Here is a 21511-nt window from a genome sequence, read left to right as displayed (position 1 = left end):
AGCTGTGGTACATTTATATAATGGAAATACTATGAGGCTGTAAAAAGAAAGGAACTCTTTTGCAACAGCATGTATGGATCTGGAGAGAATTATACTAAAAAAAATAATCCAGTCAGAGAAAGACAAATACCATGTGATCTCACTTACATGTAGAATCTAATGAACAAAATAAACCAATGAACAAAACACAACCAGAGACATTTATACATGGCACAGACTGACAGATGTCAGAGGCAAGGTGGTGGGGCAGACAGGATGAAAGAAGGTGAAGAGAATAGCCAAAGTACACATATGCATGGCCCATGGGCACAGACAACAATGTGGTGAGGGCCAGAGGGAGGGGAGGGCAGGGTCCAGGTGGAAAGTAGCACATGGGGAGATGGAATGGGGAACATCTGTAATAATGTCAACAATAAAAATAAAACATAATTTTGAAAAAGTGGTACAACAATAGCTAGCTCACTGACTTTTTGCAAGGATTACGTGAAAGGCATTTTATATTTTTGTTCCACCAGAAAACTGAACATAGCCACTTTTTCTCTGAGAGTGTTGGTGGCACTTAAATCAAACAATTGGGAGAATCAATATCTACTTCTTTCTACTTACAACTACTGGGAAAGAGGTGATGGCAAAGAATTGACCCTATTAATGGTCTTCCAAACTCTCTGCCTTTACTTTATGCTGCTCAAACAATAAATGGTCAAATTATTTGAATTCTTCTATAAAATAAAATGGGAGAATGTTTGCTTTGCAACGATAATTAAAATAGAAATGGGGGGAGAAACCAAGATGGTGGCCTAGGTAAACACCTGAAACTGCTGCCTTGCACAACCACTTCAAAAATACAACTAAAAGACAAAACAGACATCATCCAGAACCACAGGAAGGCTGGCTGAGTGGAAATTCTACAACTAGAAGGAAAGAGAAAAACACACTGAGACTCAGAGGAGGTGTGGAAGGAAAGTGTGGAGGTACGGAGGCTCGAGCGCGCGCTGAAAGGGGCTGGCAACGGAGGAAACCAGTGTTTTTTGCAATCGGGAGGGAGGCACAAGCTCCCGATGGCCCTGACTCCAGTTCCAGGTGAGTCTCTGGGGACCCAGACTCATACGGGGAGAAACTGCACTGTCTGGCAGCGGGCAGAACTCGAGGGTGGCTTTCTCTCAGAGGTGCTTGCAGCGAATACCAGGACACTGAGACCTGGGAACTCTTAGGGCAGGACTAAGGATCAGCCATAGCTGTTTGCTCCGCCCTGTTGATTCCCTGAGACCCTGCCCCACCCAAGCTGCGTGCAGAGGCTTTTGCATATGAAAGGCCTAGCCCTTTGAGATCTAAAATTACCTAACAAACTGCAGCAGGGTCAGAAAGACCCAGAATATCCAAAAGAAGGCCTAAGGCCCCACAGCAGCTTGCATTGCTTCACAGCTGGGCCTCATCTGGGCACCTCCAAAACCCAAACAAGAAAGAGGAGCCTGCAGATCTTTCCATAGCTCCTGCTGGGTAGCCTCAGGCAGAGGCTAAATCAGCACCTCCTTAGAGATCCAAGAGCCTGTGGACCCAGTGGTCAGATCGGGACTATCCAGATTACAACTCCTCAGATCCATAAGGTACACACTCAGGGGGCAGACTCAGTGAGCACCAAAGCCCCACTCAAGCAAGTCTTGCCCCAGAAGGGTGTCTTCAGCACAGAAGTTTTCCCGCTGTAGACACAGTTGATTCTCACAGACAATTGGCCTGGAGGTCAATTCCTCCCAGTGATACCTACAACAATCAAGGCTTGACTACAACAAGACTGTGCACACAGCCCACAAAGGGATGCACCAAGAGTGTCCACCCCAGGTAATTAGGAAGGCTGAGCCAGTGGGCCCTATAGGACACCTAGCACAGAAAGCCACTCTATCAACACAGGGAAGCATAAAAAATACGGAGACAAAGAAACAGGTCACAAATGACAGAAATGGAGGAAAGCAAATGACTGGATATAGAGTTCAAAACCACGGTTATAAGGTTTTTCAAGAATTTTCTAGAAACCGCCAATAAACTTAATGAGACCCTCAAGGATATGAAAAAGGACCAACTTGAAATTAAGCATACACTGACTGAAATAAAGAATACTATACAGAGATCCAACAGCAACCTAGAGGATTGCAAAAATCAAGTCAAAGATTTGAAATACGAAGAAGCAAAAAACACCCAACTGGAAAAGCAAAATGAAAAAAGAATCCAAAAATATGAAGATAGTGTAAGGAGCCTCTGGGACAGCTTCAAGCGTACCAACATCCAAATTATGGGGGTGCCAGAAGAAGAGAGAGAGCAAGATATTGAAAACTTCTTTGAAGAAATAATGACAGAAAACTTCCCCCACCTGGTGAAAGAAATAGACTTACAAGTCCAGGAAGCGCAGAGAACCCAAAACAAAAGGAATCCAAAGAGGACCACACCAAGACACATCATAATTAAAATGCCAAGAGCAAAAGACAAAGAGAGAATCTTAAAAGCAGCAAGAGAAAGAAAGGCAGTTACCTACAAGGGAGTACCCATATGACTGTCAGCTGATTTCTCAACAGAAACTATGCAGGCCAGAAGGGTGTGGCAAGAAATATTCAAAGTGATGAATACCAAGATCCTACAACCAAGATTACTTTATCCAGCAAAGCTATAATTTAGAATTGAAGGTCAGATAAAGAGCTTCACTGATAAGAAAAAGCTAAAGGAGTTCATCACCACCAAACCAGTATTCAATGAAATGCTGAAAGGTATTCTTTAAGAAGAGGAAGAAGAAAAAGGTAAAGATAAAAATTATGAACAACAAATACATATCTATCAACAAGTGAATAAAAAATCTAATGAACAGAATGAACTGGTGAATATAACAGAATCAGGGGCATAGAAAGGGAGTAGACTGACAATTCTCGGGGGGATAGGGGTGTGGGGGTGTGGGAAGAGACTGGACAAAAATCATGCACCTATGGATGAGGACAGTGGGGGGGGGGGGTAAGGAGAGAGGGTGGGGTGGGAACTGGGTGGAACTGAGCTATGGGGGGAAAAAAGACGAACAACTGTAATAATCTAAACAATAAAGATTTTTTTAAAAAAAAGAAAAAAGAAAAAAAATAGAAATGGGGGAAAGGGAAGCATTGTGCGAGTGACTGGAAATAAAGAAAGAGGAGACGCCGAAACCGGTTTGGCTCAGTGGATAGAGCGTCGGCCTGCGGACTGAAAGGTCCCATGAGCAATGACGTCATGTTCCTGTAGACAGAGAATGAGCATGACCTGCTCACCACAAGAGTGGTGAGTCCCCAACTCGGCGGTCCTCTCCTATAATGCAGCCCTGTGTGTGCTGTCACTCACCTAGGTCCTCCTGCATCATATTCATGGGACTTGGTTGGGCATGAGGAACTGACGTGAATGTGAACTGTGGCTATCGCTTTTGTTCCATGTAATAATGCCCCCTTTTTCACTAAACTAGAAGTTTTGTGTCTTCTGCCATCATCCTTCAAACAGCAAATCTAACTAGATTTTAAGTTGGATAAAAACACAGACCCTTCACTGTTCTTGAAAATTACACCCATCCTATTGGCAAAAACTCAAAAGTGATAACTTTCTCTGCTGGTGGAGATGCAGAGAAAAGGGCCCTCTGGTACCATGCTACAGCTTTTTGGGGAAACCAAGGTGACAATAATATACATTGGTATATACCAGTGGTCGGCAAACCACGGATCATGAGCCACATGCGGCTCTTTGGCCCCTTGAGTGTGGCTCTTACACAAAATACCACCTGCGGGCATGTACATACAGTGCGATTGAAACTGTGGACCATGCACAGAAGTTGGTTTTTGGCCTGGGAGAGTCTATTTTGAAGAAGTGGCGTTAGTTGCCGAAACTGGTTTGGCTCAGTGGATAGAGCGTCGGCCTGCAGACTGAAAGGTCCCAGGTTCGATTCCGGTCAAGGGCATGTACCTGGGTTGCGGGCACATCCCCAGTAGATGTGCAGGAGGCAGCTGATCGATGTTTCTCTCTCATCGATGTTTCTAACTCTCTATCTCTCTCTCTTCCTCTCTGTAAAAAAATCAATAAAATATATTTTAAAAAAAAGAAGTGGCGTTAGAAGAAGTGGGGGATGTTGGTTGGTTATGCGACAGGAGATGCTGCGCAGGCGGGCCAGGGGATATGCAGCACGGGGGAGGCGCGCACAATTCATGGATTCATGCACGAGTTGAGTGAGCCAGTCAGTCAGCAGTCTCATTGTGCAGTGGTTAGTGCTAGTCGCGTCCGCAAATCGTGCGTGGGTGACAAAAGTACCTACTCAAAGCATAAAGTTACCTGTATTTTTCCAATGAGCTGCAAATCCTACAGGTATTTTTGTCATCAATTTAAGAATTTTAATTCTTTTGTGTTGGTGGCTTTATTATTATAAAATGAAACATTTTTTAGGTGCCCTGTTTGAGATGGCTACAAAGAAGAAGCAAAGAAAAACAGAAGACGAAAACCATGAATTCAAAGTTGAATTTAAAGTTGAATGTACCTACCTATACAGTTTAAAATAGTTGGCTCTCAAAAGAAATTTCAATCGTTGTACTGCTGATATTTGGCTCTGTTGACTAATGAGTTTGCCGACCACTGGTATATACTTATTGGCAAACTCATTGAATTGTAGACTTCAAATACGTACAGATTTTACATGTCAAGAGTACTTCAAAGGTGGTTTTCTCACCCTGGCTGGTGTAGTTCAGTTGATTACGGTCCCATGTACTGAAAGTTCGCTGGTTCGATTCCCAATCAGGGCACATAGCCAGGTTGCAAGTTCGATCCCCGGTCATGGTGCATATGGGAGGTAGTAGAACAATGTTTCTCTCTCTTTTCTAAAAAAAAACAATAAAGACCTATTTTTTAAGAGGTTAGCTTTCAAAAAAACAAAACATCTCATATAAAAAATATACATTTTAGTCTGAAATCTCATTTATGTGAATCTATACTATAAATATATGGGTATACAAATGAAGGTATTCATTAAAACACTCATCATAGTTAATACTGAATGCCCATCAAGGCAGTAATCCTTTAAGCTAGCAAAGAGAACAGTTAAATCTCCATCTATTGATCTGGAGATATTCTCATGTATTTTTTTTTTTTTTTGAGAGAGAGAGAGAGAGAGGAAGGGGGGGGAGAGAGAGAGAGAGACAGGAAGTGGGGAGGAGAGAGAGAGAGAGAGAGACATCAATCGGTTACCTTCTGTACACACCTCAACCAGGGATCAAACTTGTAACCTGGGTATGTGCCCTGACTGGGAATCAAACCCAAAACCTTTCCATGTACTGGACGATTCTCCAACCAACTGAGCCACACTAGCCAGGTCAATGTATTGTTAACTGTGGAAAATAAAATGTGGAGTGTGACCTCATTTTTGTGGAAGAAATGACCCAAACTATGTGAAGCAATCATATCAACAGAAAGGAGTGGGCAAGCAGAAACAGTAGACACTGACATTGGTTATCTGTCTTGGAATGGGGATGTGGATAGAAAACGAAAGCGAGAAGAGGGATACATTGCCTACTCTAGGTGCATGGACACCAAAAGTCTAATTACAGAAAATACTCTAACTTATCCCTGATTTCTGGAGTGTCCCTCAAGAAGTTCCTTCAGCCCGGCCGGTGTGGCTCAGCGGTTGAGCATGGGCCTGTGAACCAGGAGGTCACCTTTCAATTCCCATCAGGGCACATGACTGGGTTACAGGCTCAATTCCCAGTAGGGGCTGTACAGGAGACAGCTGATGGATGATTCTCTCTCATCATTGATGATCCTATCTCTTCCTCTCTCTAAAATAAATTTTAAAAAAACCATATTTAGCCATAGCCAGTTTGGTTCAGTGGATAGAGCATCAGCCCTCCGACTGAACGGTCCGGTTTCAATTCCCGTCAAGGGCACGTCCCTCGGTTGCAGGCTCCATGCAGGCCCCAGTTGGGGGACCAGTGGGAGGCAACCAACCCATGTGCTTCGCTCACATAGATGTTTCTCTCTGTGTGTCTCCCCCTCCCTTCTTCTCTCCCTAAAAATCAATGGAAAAATATCCTCAGGTGAGGATTAATAAAAATAAGTAAATAAATAAATAAATAATAAAAACATATTTTTAAAATATTTTTTAAAAGAAGCAGCAGGGCCTTCTATGGCCCCCAATGACAATCCCAGGGCTCCTTTAGCAAGTAGGTGAAGAGAAAGTGGGTGCAATCGCCCAAGGACATCAGGCACTGCCAGCAAGAAAAGGATTGGAACCCAGGCACCTTCAGAAAACACTATTCAATAGTAAAACTGCCGCCGAGTGTACATAGGGGAGAATGCACCCAGACTCAGCCGCTCATCTTCCTCCAAGCCCACTTCTTAGCACTTTGCTGAGAGGTGCAGCCGCCTTACCCCCACCCTCTGGGCTAATCCCAGGTTCTGGCTTGTCTGGGGTGGGGCCCAATCCTGGAGTGGGCTGGCACACGCAGTGCTGCTTTATTAAGCCCCGGACTTGTCCTGAGGCAGCAGGACCAAGCCTGGCCGCGGAAGCTTTGGTACCAGTAACAGAACCTCTGCCACCCAGGCGAGCCCACCTGCTGCCATGGGCCGCTACCGCATCCACGTGGCCACCGGGGCCTGGCTCTTCTCCGGGTCTTTCAACCGCGTGCAGCTGGGGCTGGTCGGGGAGCGCGGGGAGGCGGAGCTGGAGCTGCCGCTGCGGCCAGCGCGGGGCCAGGTGGGCGGGGGAAGCGGGACTCGGACCTCAACTGGGTTGGGCTCCGGGCGGGAGGGTGGGACCTGAGGAGCTGAGAGCCAGTGACAGCACAACCGCGCCAGCTGGGACTTCCAATGAGAAGGGACGCCTGCATCAGAGCGGGTGAAAAATCCAGAGTCAGGGCCGGCGCTGAGCTGCCTCCCCCAGTGGTCCGCGCAGCCGCCACTACTTCCCAGTTTACCGGAGGCCAGTGTCTCGGTGGGGTCAGTGGTCAAAGAGAAGGTCCCAGGAGGGCGCGAAGGCTGCGAGAGCTCAGTTAATGGACAGGTGTAGGTGATGATGCTCAGTCCTCAATTCAAAACACTCAGGGCCTCGTCCCGCGTGCCAGGTCTTCCTGGTGAGATGGGCGTCTGAGACCCACCGCGCGGGTGTTGGGAGGAGGCAATGCTGTCCCTGGAGGCCTTGTCACCGGACTCCGCAGAGGACCCCGCACCCTCAGTTAAACGTCCTCTCCCGGGTCCCCGCTCCTAAAGTCTCACCGGGTTCTGTCCCCACAGGTGGAGGAGTTCGAACAGGACGTCCCCCAGGACTTGGGGCCACTGCAGTTCGTGAAGTTGCGCAAACACCACTCCCTGGTGGACGACGCCTGGTTCTGCGACCGCATCACCGTGCGGGGCCCAGGAGCCTTAGAGGAGGCCGCCTTCCCCTGCTACCGCTGGGTGCAGGGCCAGGGCGTGCTGACCCTGCCCGAGGGCACAGGTGAGGGGACGCCTGGGGGAAGTGGGTGCAGGGCTTAGGGAGTAGTGGGGAGGGGGGACATAGGGAATATCACTGAGGAAGGTCCTGCGGGTTTAAAAAGCGCATGCTCAGCAGGTTAAAGGTGGACAAGACAAGGGGAATGTTATACAGAGAATGAAAGAGCTGGAATTGGGACTGGACAAGGAAATAATGGATGTGTAGATCCCACCTCCCCAACAAGGTGAGCACAGGGAATGGGAGGTGCAGCCATGCTGGAAACATCAGAGACAAAGTAAAGGGGAAAGGAGATCTCCGTGTGACTGGGGACATGGTAGGGCAGGGACAGGTAAGGCTAGCACATGTGACCCCTGAGAGGAGGCATGTAAGAGAAGCAACAAATAATATGACATGAAGAGCGGGTTTGGGGTGAAAATATGAACAACAACTCTGAGGGCAGGGAGCACACTGACAGGGTGAGGATGAATGAGGACAGCAAAGAGAGAATCTGTTACCTGAGGAAATAAGAACAAGAGACAATTGAGGGAAATGACAGGTAAGAATGGACACCTGAACTAAAATGTCTTTGAGGCACAAGTAAGTATAAGTACCGATGACCGATGACGGAAGGTTTAAGCCAGGTTACCAACTATGAACTATGTGAAGTTGAGGATAGGTGAGATGAAGCCAGGTAAATGTAGCAACATGGATTCATTACTTGGTTTGGCGCACATAGAATACCTTATCCCAGGGGAACAGGTGACAGTGGAAGGAGGTTGAGGTCAGAGGATGTAAGTGTACCTCACTTGAAATATGTCATTTTGGAGAACAGCTTAAGGTGTGGACAGGGAAGGACCAGGACAGGGGAAATTAACAAAGAAATATGGGATCATGTAGGATAGGTGTGGACAGTGTGGACATTTCAGCTGATTAAGAATGAAGTTTATAGCTACTGTAATGAAGAACAGTGATAGAAAATTTTGAGTTAAGGGTTACAATAAGGCATCAAAAAATTGGATTTTCCTTTCAGGATAAACATGAGATTGGAGATTGGTGAAATCAAGAAAACAGAGAGGGTAAAGATGAATGACTAGGGAATTAAGCAGGGAGAGAGAGCCAGAGAAAAAGGCAGAGTATGATGCCATACGGTTAAGAAACAGGAGATTATGATCCCACTTCTAGGAATATATCCTAAGAAGTCCTTAACACCAATCATAAAGAATATATGCACTCCTACGTTCATTGCAGCATTATTTACAACTAGAGGCCTGGTACACGAAATTCATGCATGGGGCAGGGGGAAGGTGGGTGTCCCTCAGCCCAACCTGTACCCTCTCCAATCTGGGACCCCTCAAGGGATGTCCGACTGCCTGTTTAAACGGGCATCCCTCTCACAATCCAGGACTGCTGGCTCCCAACCACTTGCCTGCCTGCCTGCCTGATTGCCCCTAATCACTTCCACCTGCCAGCCGGATCACCCCCTAACCCAGCCGTGGGCAAACTATGACCCGCGGGCCGGATCCGGCCCGTTTGAAATGAATAAAACTAAAAAAAAAAAAGACCGTACCCTTTTATGTAATGATGTTTACTTTGAATTTATATTAGTTCACACAAACACTCCATCCCTGCTTTTGTTCCGGCCCTCCGGTCCAGTTTAAGAACCCATTGTGACCCTCGAGTCAAAAAGTTTGCCCACCCCTGCCCTAACCACTCCCCTGCCAGCCTGATTGATGCCTGACTACTCCCCTGCAGGTCTGATTGCCCCTAACTGCTCTCCCCTGCTGGCCTGGTCGCCCCTAACTGCCCTCCCCTGCCAGCCTGGTCGCCCCCAAGTGCCCTCTGCTACAGGCCTGGTTGCCCCCAACTGCCCTCTGCTACAGGCCTGGTCGCCCACAACTGCCCTCCCATGCTGGCCTGGTCACCCCTAACTTCCCTCCCTAACCAGCCTGGTTGGCCCTAACTGCCCTCCCCTGACGGCTCGATTGCCCCTAACTGTTCTTCCCTGCAGACCTGGTTGCCCCAACTGCCCTCCCCTGCAGGCCTGGTCCCCCCCAACTGCCCTTCCCTGCAGGCCTGGTTCTCCCCAACTGCCCTCCCCTGCAGGCCTGATTGCCCCTAACTGCCCTCCCTTTCTGGCCTGGTCCCTCCCAACTTCCCTTCCCTGCTGGCCTGGTCACCCCTAACTGCTCTCCCCTGCAGGCCTGGTCCCCCCCAACTGCCCTCCCCTGCAGGCCTGGTAGCCCCCAACTGCCCTCCCCTGCTGGCCATCTTGTGGCAGCCATCTTTGACCACATGGGGGTGGCTATCTTGTGTGTTGGAGTGATGGTCAATTTGCATATTACCTCTTTATTAGATAGGATGCCTAAGATCTGGAAAAAGCTCAAATGCCCATCATTAGATGACTGGATAAAAAAATCTGTGGTATATTTACACAATGGAATAATGTGCAACTGTAAACAAGAAGGCTTTCTTACCCTTTGCAACAGCATGGATAGACCTGCTGTTGCAAAGGCTAATAATGGGAGAATATTATGCTGCGTAAAATAAGCCAATCAGAGAAAGACAAATATCACATGATCTCACTTATAAGTAGAATCTAATGAACACAATAAACTGATGAACAAAAAAGATCCAGAGGCATGGAGGCATGGAACAGAGTGACATACTCAGAGGTGGGGGTGGAGGTTGAGATAGGAAGAGCTTAACCAAAGAACTTATATATACATACATGCATAACCAATGGATACAGCCAATAGTGTGGTGAAGACCTCAAGTGGGGCAGGGGCTGGAAGGAGTAGAGAAAGGAGGTAATAATTGAAAGACATCTATAATACTGTAAACAATTTAAAAATAAAAAGAAACAGGATAATGGACGAAGCCAAGGCATAGCATGAGATTGCAAAAAGCATTTGAGGAGAATTGCTGTGATGTCTCCCCAGCCCGCCTGGCAGGAAACAATACCTTGGATGTGTTCCAGAAGCATCGAGAACAGGAACTGGAGGAAAGACAGCAAATCTACTGGTGATCACCCTATTAGAAGCCTCCCAACTATACCCCCATTCCCTGACAACTTCCTCCTTCAATGACTTCTACCCCCTCCATTAACCTTTGTCCCATATCCTAGCTGGGCCACCTGGAAGGAAGGGTTACCCAAGACAATTGCTGCAGGCAGTATAGATGATCTGCCTCCAAATATGAGATTCCATGAGCAGAAGAGGCTTCACTATGCATGGACAGTGATTGCAGGGTGAGGAAATGGTCAGAGTGGAGTGGGGCTGGTGGATCCAGGAGCATGTAGGATTTGGTAAATTGGTGGTTTCATCTTTGATATCTGCTCTAGGCTTATGGAGATGGTCCTCAAATATGTTTACACCCTCCTAAGCCCCTGGAAACGCCTGGAAGATTTTGATCAGATCTTCTGGGGACAAAAGGCTGCTCTGGCTGGTCAGTTGTTTTCCCAGGTCCCCATAACCCCTTAATGACCCTATTAATGAGGTATGTGTCACATTGCATAGTCTCCGGAACTTCCTGCCAAAAAAGGAATTTGAGGGCTGGGGATCTCACAAAGGCCTCATGAATGAAAATATATGGGCTGGGTATGGAGGAGTCATGTGACTTAATCCCTGTAGTAGAGTCTGAAGGAGAGGAACATCAGGTTGTGGTGAATATCCTCCTCCTAACCTCCACTCTGACCCCACAGAGAAGGTTCACCGGCGCTGGCAGGATGATGAGCTTTTTGGCTACCAGTTCCTCAATGGCACCAACCCCATGCTGTTGAGACACTCCACCTCTCTGCCCTCCAGGCTAGTGCTGCCCTCGGGGATGGAGGAGCTTCAGGCCCAATTGGAGAAAGAACTCCAGGTACTCCCCCAGCCCTTGATTGTCTCCTTGTCTATGAGAGGAGTAGAGGTGGTGAAGGGGAGGGACCAAAGTTGAGTCTGGAAAGGGAGGCTGTGGTAACCCACTGTCCGTGGGTGTAGAGTCCTCTGCTGGAAAAAATTAGAGCTGATGATGTAGGGAAAAGCATCGAAGCTGGATTCTGCCAATAAAGCTCACCATTAGGAGATGGTGGGGAAAGGAGCTTGGGCAGCCTGACAAGGGGAGAGCCTGGCATACCTGTGCTACAGAATCAACTGGCATACTTAGTCCTAAAAATACCTCTGACACAGACAAGCTGCACGTCTCTAGGGAAGACTCCTTTCATGGGGTCTTAGTCCTCCCTGTAAAATAAGAGAACTTGAACTTGATGTTCTGGTGCTTCAGCCACTGGGACTCAGGTACTGACATGGGCTAATGGCAAGAAAAGAGAGTGACTGTCTTTACATTCTTCCCCTTTGCCTTGGCCATGGGGAAGAATGCTTTCAACTCTGACCATGGGTACATTACACTTTCCTTAGAAAGGTTCCCTGTTTGAGGCTGACTTCATCCTACTGGATGGAATTCCAGCCAATGTGATCCAAGGAGAGCAGCAGTACCTGGCTGCCCCCCTTGTCATGCTGAAGATGGAACCCAGTGGGAAGCTGCTACCCATGGTCATCCAGGTGAGGTGTTCTGAGAAACCTCCTCCCAACACTGCTCTGTGTTCATCCCCAACCTCTGCCAAAGGACACAGACAGCTGGCTCTGGTCACCCACCCCTGCCTCATTCAGTGACACCTGTCCTTGTATCCAATATCTCCTTTCTACCTGACAGCCTACTCACTACTCACCTGGAATTGCCTTTCTGAGAGTCATAATGCTGTTAGCTCTCACCATAAGGTTACTTAATCTCTTTTTGACCTATGTTTCTGTGGAATATTCCTTCTTTCTTAGACGTATTTTCTCCCTTGGTTTTCATGTGTTTTCACTCTTACTGTTCTCATCAGTCAGTTCAAAAGAACTGTCATTTATCTCACATGTCCAGCTTTTCCTTCCTATTCTACCATCCTAACTCACACCCTCATCAAGTTTCTCTCAGTCATACTGGACACCTCTTTCCAATTCCTCCTGCTTTGAACCTGACCATCATGGCACTGACACGTCCCCACAGCACTTAAGAGGGTGAGTGGACGGGCCTTCATTCCTCCTACTATATTATAATCCCTGGGAGACAATCATCTTAGTCACCAGTGTTTCCCCCAGAATAATAAGCATAGTTTCTAACAGGATGAAGCCAGTGAATGCTTAACTCCTGTTTCAGATCCAGCCTCCCAGCCTCAGCTGCCCCACCCCACCACTGTTCCTGCCCTCAGATCCTCCACTTGCCTGGCTCCTGGCTAAGTCCTGGGTCCGAAGCTCAGATTTCCATGTTCATGAGCTCCAGTATCACCTGCTGCACACTCATCTGCTGGCTGAGGTTATTGCTGTGGCCTCCATGAGGTGCCTCCCAGGACTGCACCCTGTCTTCAAGGTACATACTCCACCTTCCATGTCCCATCTCCCTCACATTTTAGAGAAAGGAAACAACACAACAATTCTCTAGGAATTAAAAAGCATAAGCCACCTGTTTGGAATGAAGTTAACAAAGCTTATTCTAATTGAATGAGTGCCCATGTTATTCTAATTTAAAACTATTTGTAATTTGTAAATTGACAAGAGGAAATTATTGTGTCAGGACCCTTGTGGCTTTATTTCTAAAGTTTTAATTATTTTGAGATAATCACAGATTCTTATACAGTTTGAAGAAATAATACAGAGAGATGCCATCTATTTTATTAAGTCAAGTTACTTAGCAAATATTCAGCACTGATTGTAAGGCACCTGGTGTTCTCCAGCAGAGCCTGCTGTAGAGCAGGAATATAATTTCATAAACAAAAGTATTGCTCTGCTTTTCAAAGAGCGAGCATTTAACTGGCAAGACAAATGGTACACATGAAAAATAACCAAGCAGCTGGGGAGAGGTCAATGTGGGGGAGGGGAGAGGAGACTTATGTAATACTTTAAACAATAAAGTATTTAAATTTAAAAAGGAATCATAATAACCAGAGAACAAAATCTGGATATAAAGTTGAAATCAAGACAGAGAACAATAAACACTATATTTTTTATGGAGAATGTTCCACCATAGCTTAGGATTCATTAAGTAAAAGGTCAAAGAAATAAAAGAGCTGCCTAAGAGGTATTTAACCTGCCCAGTGAAAGGCACATGACATGGTAGTTAGATCAATGGAAAGGAAAATGCAAAGACTTTGTGATGAGAGGAAATAGTAGTTGCACCATGCCTGGGTGAAGATTGGAGAGAAAGCTTAGAGGACTGAGCTACTGCAACAACATGGAGCCCACCCATTCGATACAGTTATACTGATCCAGAAATATTCTAATTTTGTACAGTAGTGAGCCTAGAATCTATTGCTAACCAGAAGGCAACAAAAATAGCCTTTGCTAGCCTAAAAAACATTTTTGAAATCGTGATGACACTAGCAGCAGGAGCAAAAATGGTACAAGCTTATGAACCAGAACAATTGTCAGAAAAAATACATTCAGCAGAAGCCCATTTTGAAGTCAAAGTTGATGTGTTCAGTTGTAGGTACATAGAGTTTGAAGTGGTAGCAAGATATGTGAGTGCATGCTGGGTAGAATGTCTGAATGGTGTTTCTTCCAGGAGTCCCAACCTTCATCTCCAAACCTGTCCATTGGTAGCAGTGACCCCTTTGGGTCCTGGGGTGGCATAGACAAAATAGACTTAACAGAATTCCGTGATGTTGGAGTTAATTGACTTTACGATGCTTTTGCACCACCATTTTCTGTATATCTCAGTGATTGAACCAACTTCTACATTTCAAAATCCCACTCCATAGCCCCCTCTACACCTGTCTCTCCTCACCATAACATCTTCATCCCACAGCAAACAACCGTGTTGTTATCAGGCCACCCAGAGGGCTAGGCCTGCCCCTCTCATAAAGGTTACCTGTGCAGGCTCTGCATTCAGAAGGCTGGTGTTTGGATCCTGAATCCTGGACTCAGTTCCTACCAGATGTGCGCTCAGGGTCCTCATCTCTCAATGGGGATCAAAAAGCTCCATGATAATAGGAGCTTTATCATGGAGTTGATTAACAGCGTTACATAAACTAAATGCGACAACAAATAGTAGTTCTTGCTATTATGATTAGTTCTTTGTCTTCTGGTTGCTTCCCTCCTCATGTAGACTTTGGGTTTCCTATGACGCTCAGCATCTTTAATGGTCTTTCTGGGGTTTCAGACCAATGTGAGTTGCTTTGTTATGTTGGTACCAATTATTTCAGTTGGGCCTTTCCCTCTCTGCAGTACCACCAACTCACATAAATACCAATATTGCACGAATCCCCCATCTCAGGATGAAGACAAAATTGTTTAAAACAAAAGGAAATGCACATGAGGATCACATGGCTTTTTGAAGGGCAAAGGGAAAGCAGGAGAGAGCGGCCCTAACTAACAGTGCCTAATTGGAGGTGGGAGGAGATTTGACAATAGCCCCTCTGCTGTTAAAGAGGGTAGATCAATAAGGTTCCTTTCATTCTGACTGAAAATACCCTACCCACCCCAATCCCTGATATTTTAAAAATGCAAGAGTAAAATAACTAAAGGTTGGAGGAGCAGCTTTGAAAATTAGTAGGAAGGCAAGTTTAAACTGTAAGGATGTGTATGCTAGAAAAATTATTTTAAAAAATCAAAAGTTAAAGGACTGATTCTCAAAGGACACCTATACTCAAGGTGGGAATAATAATAATGATAACATCTGCCATTCAAGAACATCTGTGTGTTAGACAATGTACTGAACATTCTCATATGTCATACACATAAGCATCACCACAGCACCTGTGATGAGACCCAATTGTCATCGCCTGTAAAGAGATAAAGAGATGGACACTTAGAGAGTGTATTATCTTGGCCAAGTACCAAAGTAAGTGGTGACGTGTAGATTAAAATCCCGGTCAGTCAGACTCCAAAGCTCAACTCACAGAGCAATGGGAGAACATGAGACTAAGAGATCAGAGAGGCAGGAGACTATCCAGCAAAGGCACCAGCAGGTAGGAAAGCATCAAGAGGGAGAGAAAGCCACCATGCCGAGTGCCACTCACTAATAAAGAAGGATCCAAGCATGTTGTACATAAACCACCCCCTCCAACCTTCTCCATCCAGCTCCTGATCCCACACACCCGCTACACCATGGACATCAACACGAGGGCACGGAACCAACTCATCTCAGACGGAGGTTTATTTGATAAGGTAAGGAGGTGGATTGTGGGACCACCTACTCACCCAAGTCTGCATGAACTCCTATCACTTTCAACATTCCAGGCCCCCCTGTGTGAATGTCCTGACCCTTAAACCCAGGAGCCTTGTCCCTTTATACCAATGTCATTGAATCTGAAAAGGCCACATCTGACCACGTTATATACTATGCCATGTCCTCCAGCTCTGTTTGTCCCCTCAAGTCCTCTCATTTCTATTGACACAGGGATGGAGCACAGGTGGAGGCGGCCATGTGCAGGTGATGCGTCGGGCCATGACTCAGCTGACCTACCGCTCCCTCTGTCCTCCTGATGATCTGGCTGACCGGGGCCTGCTGGGAATCCCAAGTGCTCTCTATGCCCATGATGCTTTACGGCTCTGGGAGATCATTGCTCGGTGGGTGAGAGTGGGAGAAATAAAAGGTATTGGGAACAGTTAGAATGGGGCTTTATCCTGAGGTCAACATGAGGCCAAAGGAATATGAAATAAGAAAGTCCAGACAGGAGAGGCAAAGGACTCAATCGAGAATAGATGAGGAACAGAGAGTAGGATCTGAGGATGGGAAGGCTGAAATAGTGTAAATAAGCAGAGTTGTGTGGGCGAGTGAAACTAAGGGATCTGGTGGGATCAGGGATTTTGTTATGAAGAGTGACTATGCTATTTTTAATATATTTATTTATATTGATTTCAGAGAGGGAGAGGGAGAAAGATATAGAATCATCAATGATGAGAGAGAATCATTGATTGGTTGCCTCCTGCTAGCCCCTCCTGGGGATCTAGCCAGCAACCCAGGCACATGCCCCAACTGGGAATTGAACTGTGACCTCTTGGTTCATAGGTCCACACTCAACCACTGAGGCACTTTTGCCAGGCAGAATTCTTAAAACTAACGTCCCACATTTCCTTTCTAAACTAGTGTGTAGAAAGAGCTCCAGATGTCCCAAAAGGAAAGTCTTATCAGATCTATCCCCAGATACAATGAGAATCAGCTGGATAAAGACCACAGAAAAGGAGTAGCAGCCAGAGACTAGGCAGGGGTGGGCAAACTTTTTGACTCGAGGGCCACAATGGGTTCTTAAACTGGACCGGAGGGCCAGAACAAAAACAGGGATGGAGTGTTTGTGTGAACTAATATAAATTCAAAGTAAACATCATTACATAAAAGGGTACAGTCTTTTTTTTTTTTTAGTTTTATTCATTTCAAACGGGCCGGATCCGGCCCGCGGGCCGTAGTTTGCCCACGGCTGGGCTAGAGCCTTCTACTCTCAAGGAGCTCAGCTCCCCTGTCTGGGCAGGTACGTGGAGGGGATTGTTCACCCCTTCTACCACGGGGATGACATCGTGAGAGGGGACCCTGAGCTGCAGGCCTGGTGTCGGGAGATCACTGAGGTGGGGCTGTGCCAGGCCCAGGACCGAGGTAAGATCCCTCCCTAGAGAAGGGACCTCCTTAGACCCTCTGACCGGAGGCCCTTTTCAGCCTTGCCCTTCTGGGAACATGACCCCAACCCCTCATCAGCCTCTGTCCCTCCACACATGGAGCATCTTATTCCCATTCCCACTTCCTAAGTCTCAGGACAATTCTAGAAACCCAAGGATTGTCCTCCTCCTGGACTAATAAGGCCAGAACCATAGTCAGTAAGGGATCTGCCCAGGCCCTGCCAGGCTCTCTTCTAATTGTTGTCTGTTTTCTTTATTTAGGATAGAAATTGGAGCCCAGGAAAGCCCACCCTAGGTTTCCCTCCCTTTTCCTCCTTCTTGCTACTGTTCATTACTCACACAGGATCCAGACCCCCTACATGCCTGCCAAGTGCAGGGCCATTTCTAGATGTAGTCTCAGTACTGTATACATTAGACTTAAACCCAAACTCAGTGTCATGATCCTTGGGACTGAAGTTTCTTAGGAAAAAGTATTCTCCTCACCGGTGCACTAACCACCTGTAGGTCCCCTCCCCCCATTTTATATCCATAATGAAGAAATACCCTTTCTTGAGCTCTTCCTAGACGCATATTCCTCTCTCTAGTACACGTAGGCCAGAAGGGACTGTTTTGAATCATCTTTTAGCTCCTTCCCCCTTCAGTCTTCACACCAATATCTTGAATCCCTTCCACTCCCTCCGTGCAATAACTGTAGCCAACAGCTAAGAGCTATTACCTATAACCAGGCCCTGGGGATGCACACATCATAAACCACACAACTACCAGGGAGCGGAGTCCTACCTCAACGTATCTGGGGCTGTACCTTCCCCATTCGTCCAGGAACACCTCCAAAGCCCTTCGTGACCAAAATCTCTGTAGTCTGTCTCAGTTCTGTTCATCGGGCTCCACCTGATCCAAAACACCCTTCTCATTCTCTCTTTCGTGCTTCTCCCCATGAAATATCCACATCAGAGCACTTGTAATACTTATTTGAATATGAGCTTTAACATCTTGCACCCACATTGTATCTCCGGCAACTTCATGGTTCTTTTTGTACCATCATTCTCTCATCACCCTCATTAAAGGCAGTGTGTTAAGATTTTCTCTTCCCAGACCTATGCTTGAGAGAACAATTTAATCTCATGACTTTCAATATCCTTGCACTGAAATGAATGTATTTCTTGTCCCAAATGAAATAATGAATGTGACAAAGTTGAAACATGTGTAAATCAATATAAAATTATTGTGATCCTATGCCCCACTCCAAAAAATTACCTCCCCAATCTGGTCAGCAAGTGTAATATGTGAGCAGGTCCTTAAACACCCTGAGCAGCATCTCAACTGTAAATTGAGTGGAATTGGACAGTGGATTTGATGGAGTTCCAGCTCCAACATGAGTCTATGACTTCTCTTTTTTTCTGCATTATAGCCCAGATACCTGAAACTACTTTCCAGAAATAGGAGAGCAACCTCAGTATTCTTAACCACTTTGGGAGATGTTGGAAAGTTTATGAAAATAAAATAAACCTAGAGAAAAGTTAATGTTATAAATCATAGGCCTACAACTTGAACTTTTAGTAAGGTGACATACCTGTATAATTAGCACAAAGTACAAAAAACATTACTTGCTCCCCCGAAAGTCTCTTGTATGCTCTTCCAGTCCTTTCCCATCCAAAGGTAACCACTTCATACTGCACAGGTTAGTTTTACCTGTTTGAACTTTACACAAAAACATGCACTCACTAATATCTCCAGATTGTTTGAAATTTACCCATGCTGCGATGAAATTTAGCATGTAGTTCATTGTTCTCATTGTATATTATTCTATTTTGTGAATATGACGGGCTTTATTTTTTCCTTTCTCCCATTGATGAGCATTTGGGTTGTTTCCATTTTGAGATGATTAATGTCATTGCTGCTGTGAACAATGTTGTGTGTACAATTCTGTTGGGTGTGTATCTAGAAGTGAAATTGATGATCATAGGATATGTGTATGTTCAGTTTTAGTGGTTTCTGACAGTTTTCCAAAGTGCTTGTATACATTTACTCGCCCTCCACAGAGTATGAGATATAGTCAGTATCTTCTCAAATGTTTGAAAAATACTTTGGTCACATTGTGAATATGTTGTATTTTCACATTATGAGTTTAAGTTGTATTCTCCCTTTGACTGGTAGAACCGAGGAACTTGTCCTGGGCTTAGTAGCCACAGGGATATCCTCCTTTGTGTAGAACCTGTTATTCTTTTTGCCATTTTATTTTGGGTTGTCTACCTCTCTCCTGTTACTTTTAACCACTTTTCGAACACTGGATATTAAACCAACCAGCCTCTCAGCCCTGCCCACTCTCCACCTTGTAAACATACCTACAATGCACTGAGGGGGTTTATATGGACCACCTCCATGGACTATCTCTTTGTAAGGTAACTATTATCTTTATTTTCATTAAAAAAAAAAAAAAAAAAGTAGCAGCTCAGAGAAGCTAAGAAGTCAGTCCAAGGTAATGCAGTTAGTGGGCAGCAAAGCAAGGACTGGTCTCTTGACTAAATTATTAACGACACCTCTTTACATCTCATATCTCCTTTTCCTGCCTTACTTATATACTTGTCACTATCTAACAAACTGTGTGTAATTTTACTTAGTTATTCTGTTTATTATCATTCTTCACTACTACAGTCTGATTTGTCCACCAACATATTCCCAGTGCCTGTATAGTGTCTGGTACATAGTAGTTCATGACTTTTTTGAATAAATGAAAAAGTGAATGAACACTCACTAATTCTAATATATGGACATGCCAAGATATCAGCATTTACTTCCTTGTCTCCTTTGGAACTGCACTTTCTAAGCTTTGGTCTTTTCTCTAGGTTTCCCTGTCTCCTTCCAGTCTCGGGCTCAGCTCTGTCATTTCCTTACCATGTGCATCTTCACATGCTCTGCCCAGCATGCAGCAGTCAACAACGGCCAGGTCTGGACAGCTGAAAGCCTGGGTCTCTGAGAGAAAGCTTCTGGGCTAGGGGACACTTCAGGGAGAGAGCTGGGATCTAGGGTCCTGAATCAGAGTTTCTGAGTGACTCCAGATTCTTCCTCTTCCAGTTCGACTGGTTTGCCTGGGTCCCTAATGCCCCAGGCTCAATGCGGATGCCCCCTCCCACCACCAAGGAAGATGTCACAATGGACACAGTGATGGGCTCACTGCCTAATGTCTGGCAGACCAGTCTTCAAATGTTTGCCACGTCGCTCATTAGCCGGCCCCCGCCAGACATGGTGAGAGGGGACCTCTGGAGCTCTGAGGGGACTGATGGCTGACAAGGAGACATTAGGGTGAGGGACTGGAGTTTGGGTCTCTGTTTCTTAGGAGTAGAAGATGATTGATCCTTTCTTTCTGCTCCAGGTACCACTGGGGCATCACCAAGAAGAGTATTTCTCAGGTCCTGAGCCCAAGGCTGTTTTAAGGCAGTTTCAGGCTGATCTGGACAACCTGGAAAAGGAAATCGTGGCCCGGAATGAGCAGCTAGACCTTCCCTATGAATACCTGAAGCCCAGCCTCATAGAGAGCAGTGTTGCTATCTGAACCCAAACTGTTCACCCTCCAAATACTTGAGGCCACCACCATGCTTAAAATTTCCCCCACTCTTTTCATGGGTCTGAGTTGCTATGTTTCTGTTTTCTCCTGTTGGGTTCCCTACCTAAATATCTCACCTGCATGAAGCATTGTCCTTCCTTCCAGTTCCCTAATAGAATGATCTTTAACTTGAAACCAACCTTAGAGAAATCAACTATCTACTCATGTAATGTTTTCTTTCCTCTGGAAATTTTGCCTTCTCCATTTGTCAATAAATCATTATATAATGACATTATATTATCATTGATATAAGTGATTTAAAGATGTTTTTAATGGTGTACATGATTTTTAATGCAGTGGGAGATAGAAGTTAATTCCATTCCTTTTTTTCTGATCTGAATAATCAGTTATCACAGCACGGTTCATTGAAAAGCCCATCCTCTCTAAAAATCTATAATGCTGACATAAAATTGCCATCTATGAATGAATTAGTTCTTAGCTGTCCAGTATTAGTTCTTAGCTGTCCTTCCTCCATGAGGGCTTCTCCACCTCCCCGTTCCTGAGGGGTGATTGGGGCAGCAGCTGCCACTTGCACCTGCGGCTGGCGCTGGCCCCAATCGCTCTGCGCCATCAGGGGGTATAAGTGGGGCCAGCACTGTCAGTGCGTGGGAGCGGTGGCGATGGGAGTGGGGCAGCCGGGACATGGGACCGGGGGTTGCAGTGGGTGGGGGTGCGGAGGAGGGGCCAAGACCCGCTGCTGTGCCTACCACAACCTTGTGGCCCACAGTTCCTTTCAAGGTGCACGAATTCATGCATGGGGCCCCTAGTCTATAATAATAAAAGCATAATATGCTAATTAGACCAGACAGCTGAACGACCTTCTGGAAATCCTTCTGGAAG

At 45.9% G+C, this 21511-nt stretch overlaps 1 protein-coding gene across 2 annotated transcripts; it reads left to right on the top strand.

The window, feature by feature from the left end:
• The first annotated feature begins 6520 nt into the window (after positions 1-6520).
• On the top strand, positions 6521-20868 carry LOC132218133 (polyunsaturated fatty acid lipoxygenase ALOX12-like). 2 transcript variants are annotated; one of them, XM_059668909.1, is made up of 14 exons: positions 6521-6730; positions 7267-7468; positions 10384-10465; positions 10569-10691; positions 10785-10888; positions 11145-11305; positions 11842-11985; positions 12623-12832; positions 15541-15627; positions 15860-16029; positions 16929-17050; positions 19914-20014; positions 20143-20313; positions 20441-20868. In XM_059668909.1, the coding sequence occupies exons 1-14, from the start codon at positions 6596-6598 to the stop codon at positions 20618-20620; spliced, it is 1992 nt and encodes a 663-aa protein (XP_059524892.1). In that variant the 5' UTR covers positions 6521-6595; the 3' UTR covers positions 20621-20868. The 2 variants fall into 2 exon arrangements, with proteins under 2 accessions (XP_059524892.1, XP_059524893.1); XM_059668910.1 differs by having other exon boundaries at positions 15541-15635; positions 15868-16029.
• The last annotated feature ends 643 nt before the right edge of the window (positions 20869-21511 follow it).

This window comes from Myotis daubentonii, chromosome 16 (genome assembly GCF_963259705.1).
Source record: "Myotis daubentonii chromosome 16, mMyoDau2.1, whole genome shotgun sequence".
Classification (NCBI taxonomy): Eukaryota; Metazoa; Chordata; class Mammalia; order Chiroptera; family Vespertilionidae; genus Myotis; species Myotis daubentonii.
This window is presented reverse-complemented; position numbering and strand designations above follow the sequence as displayed.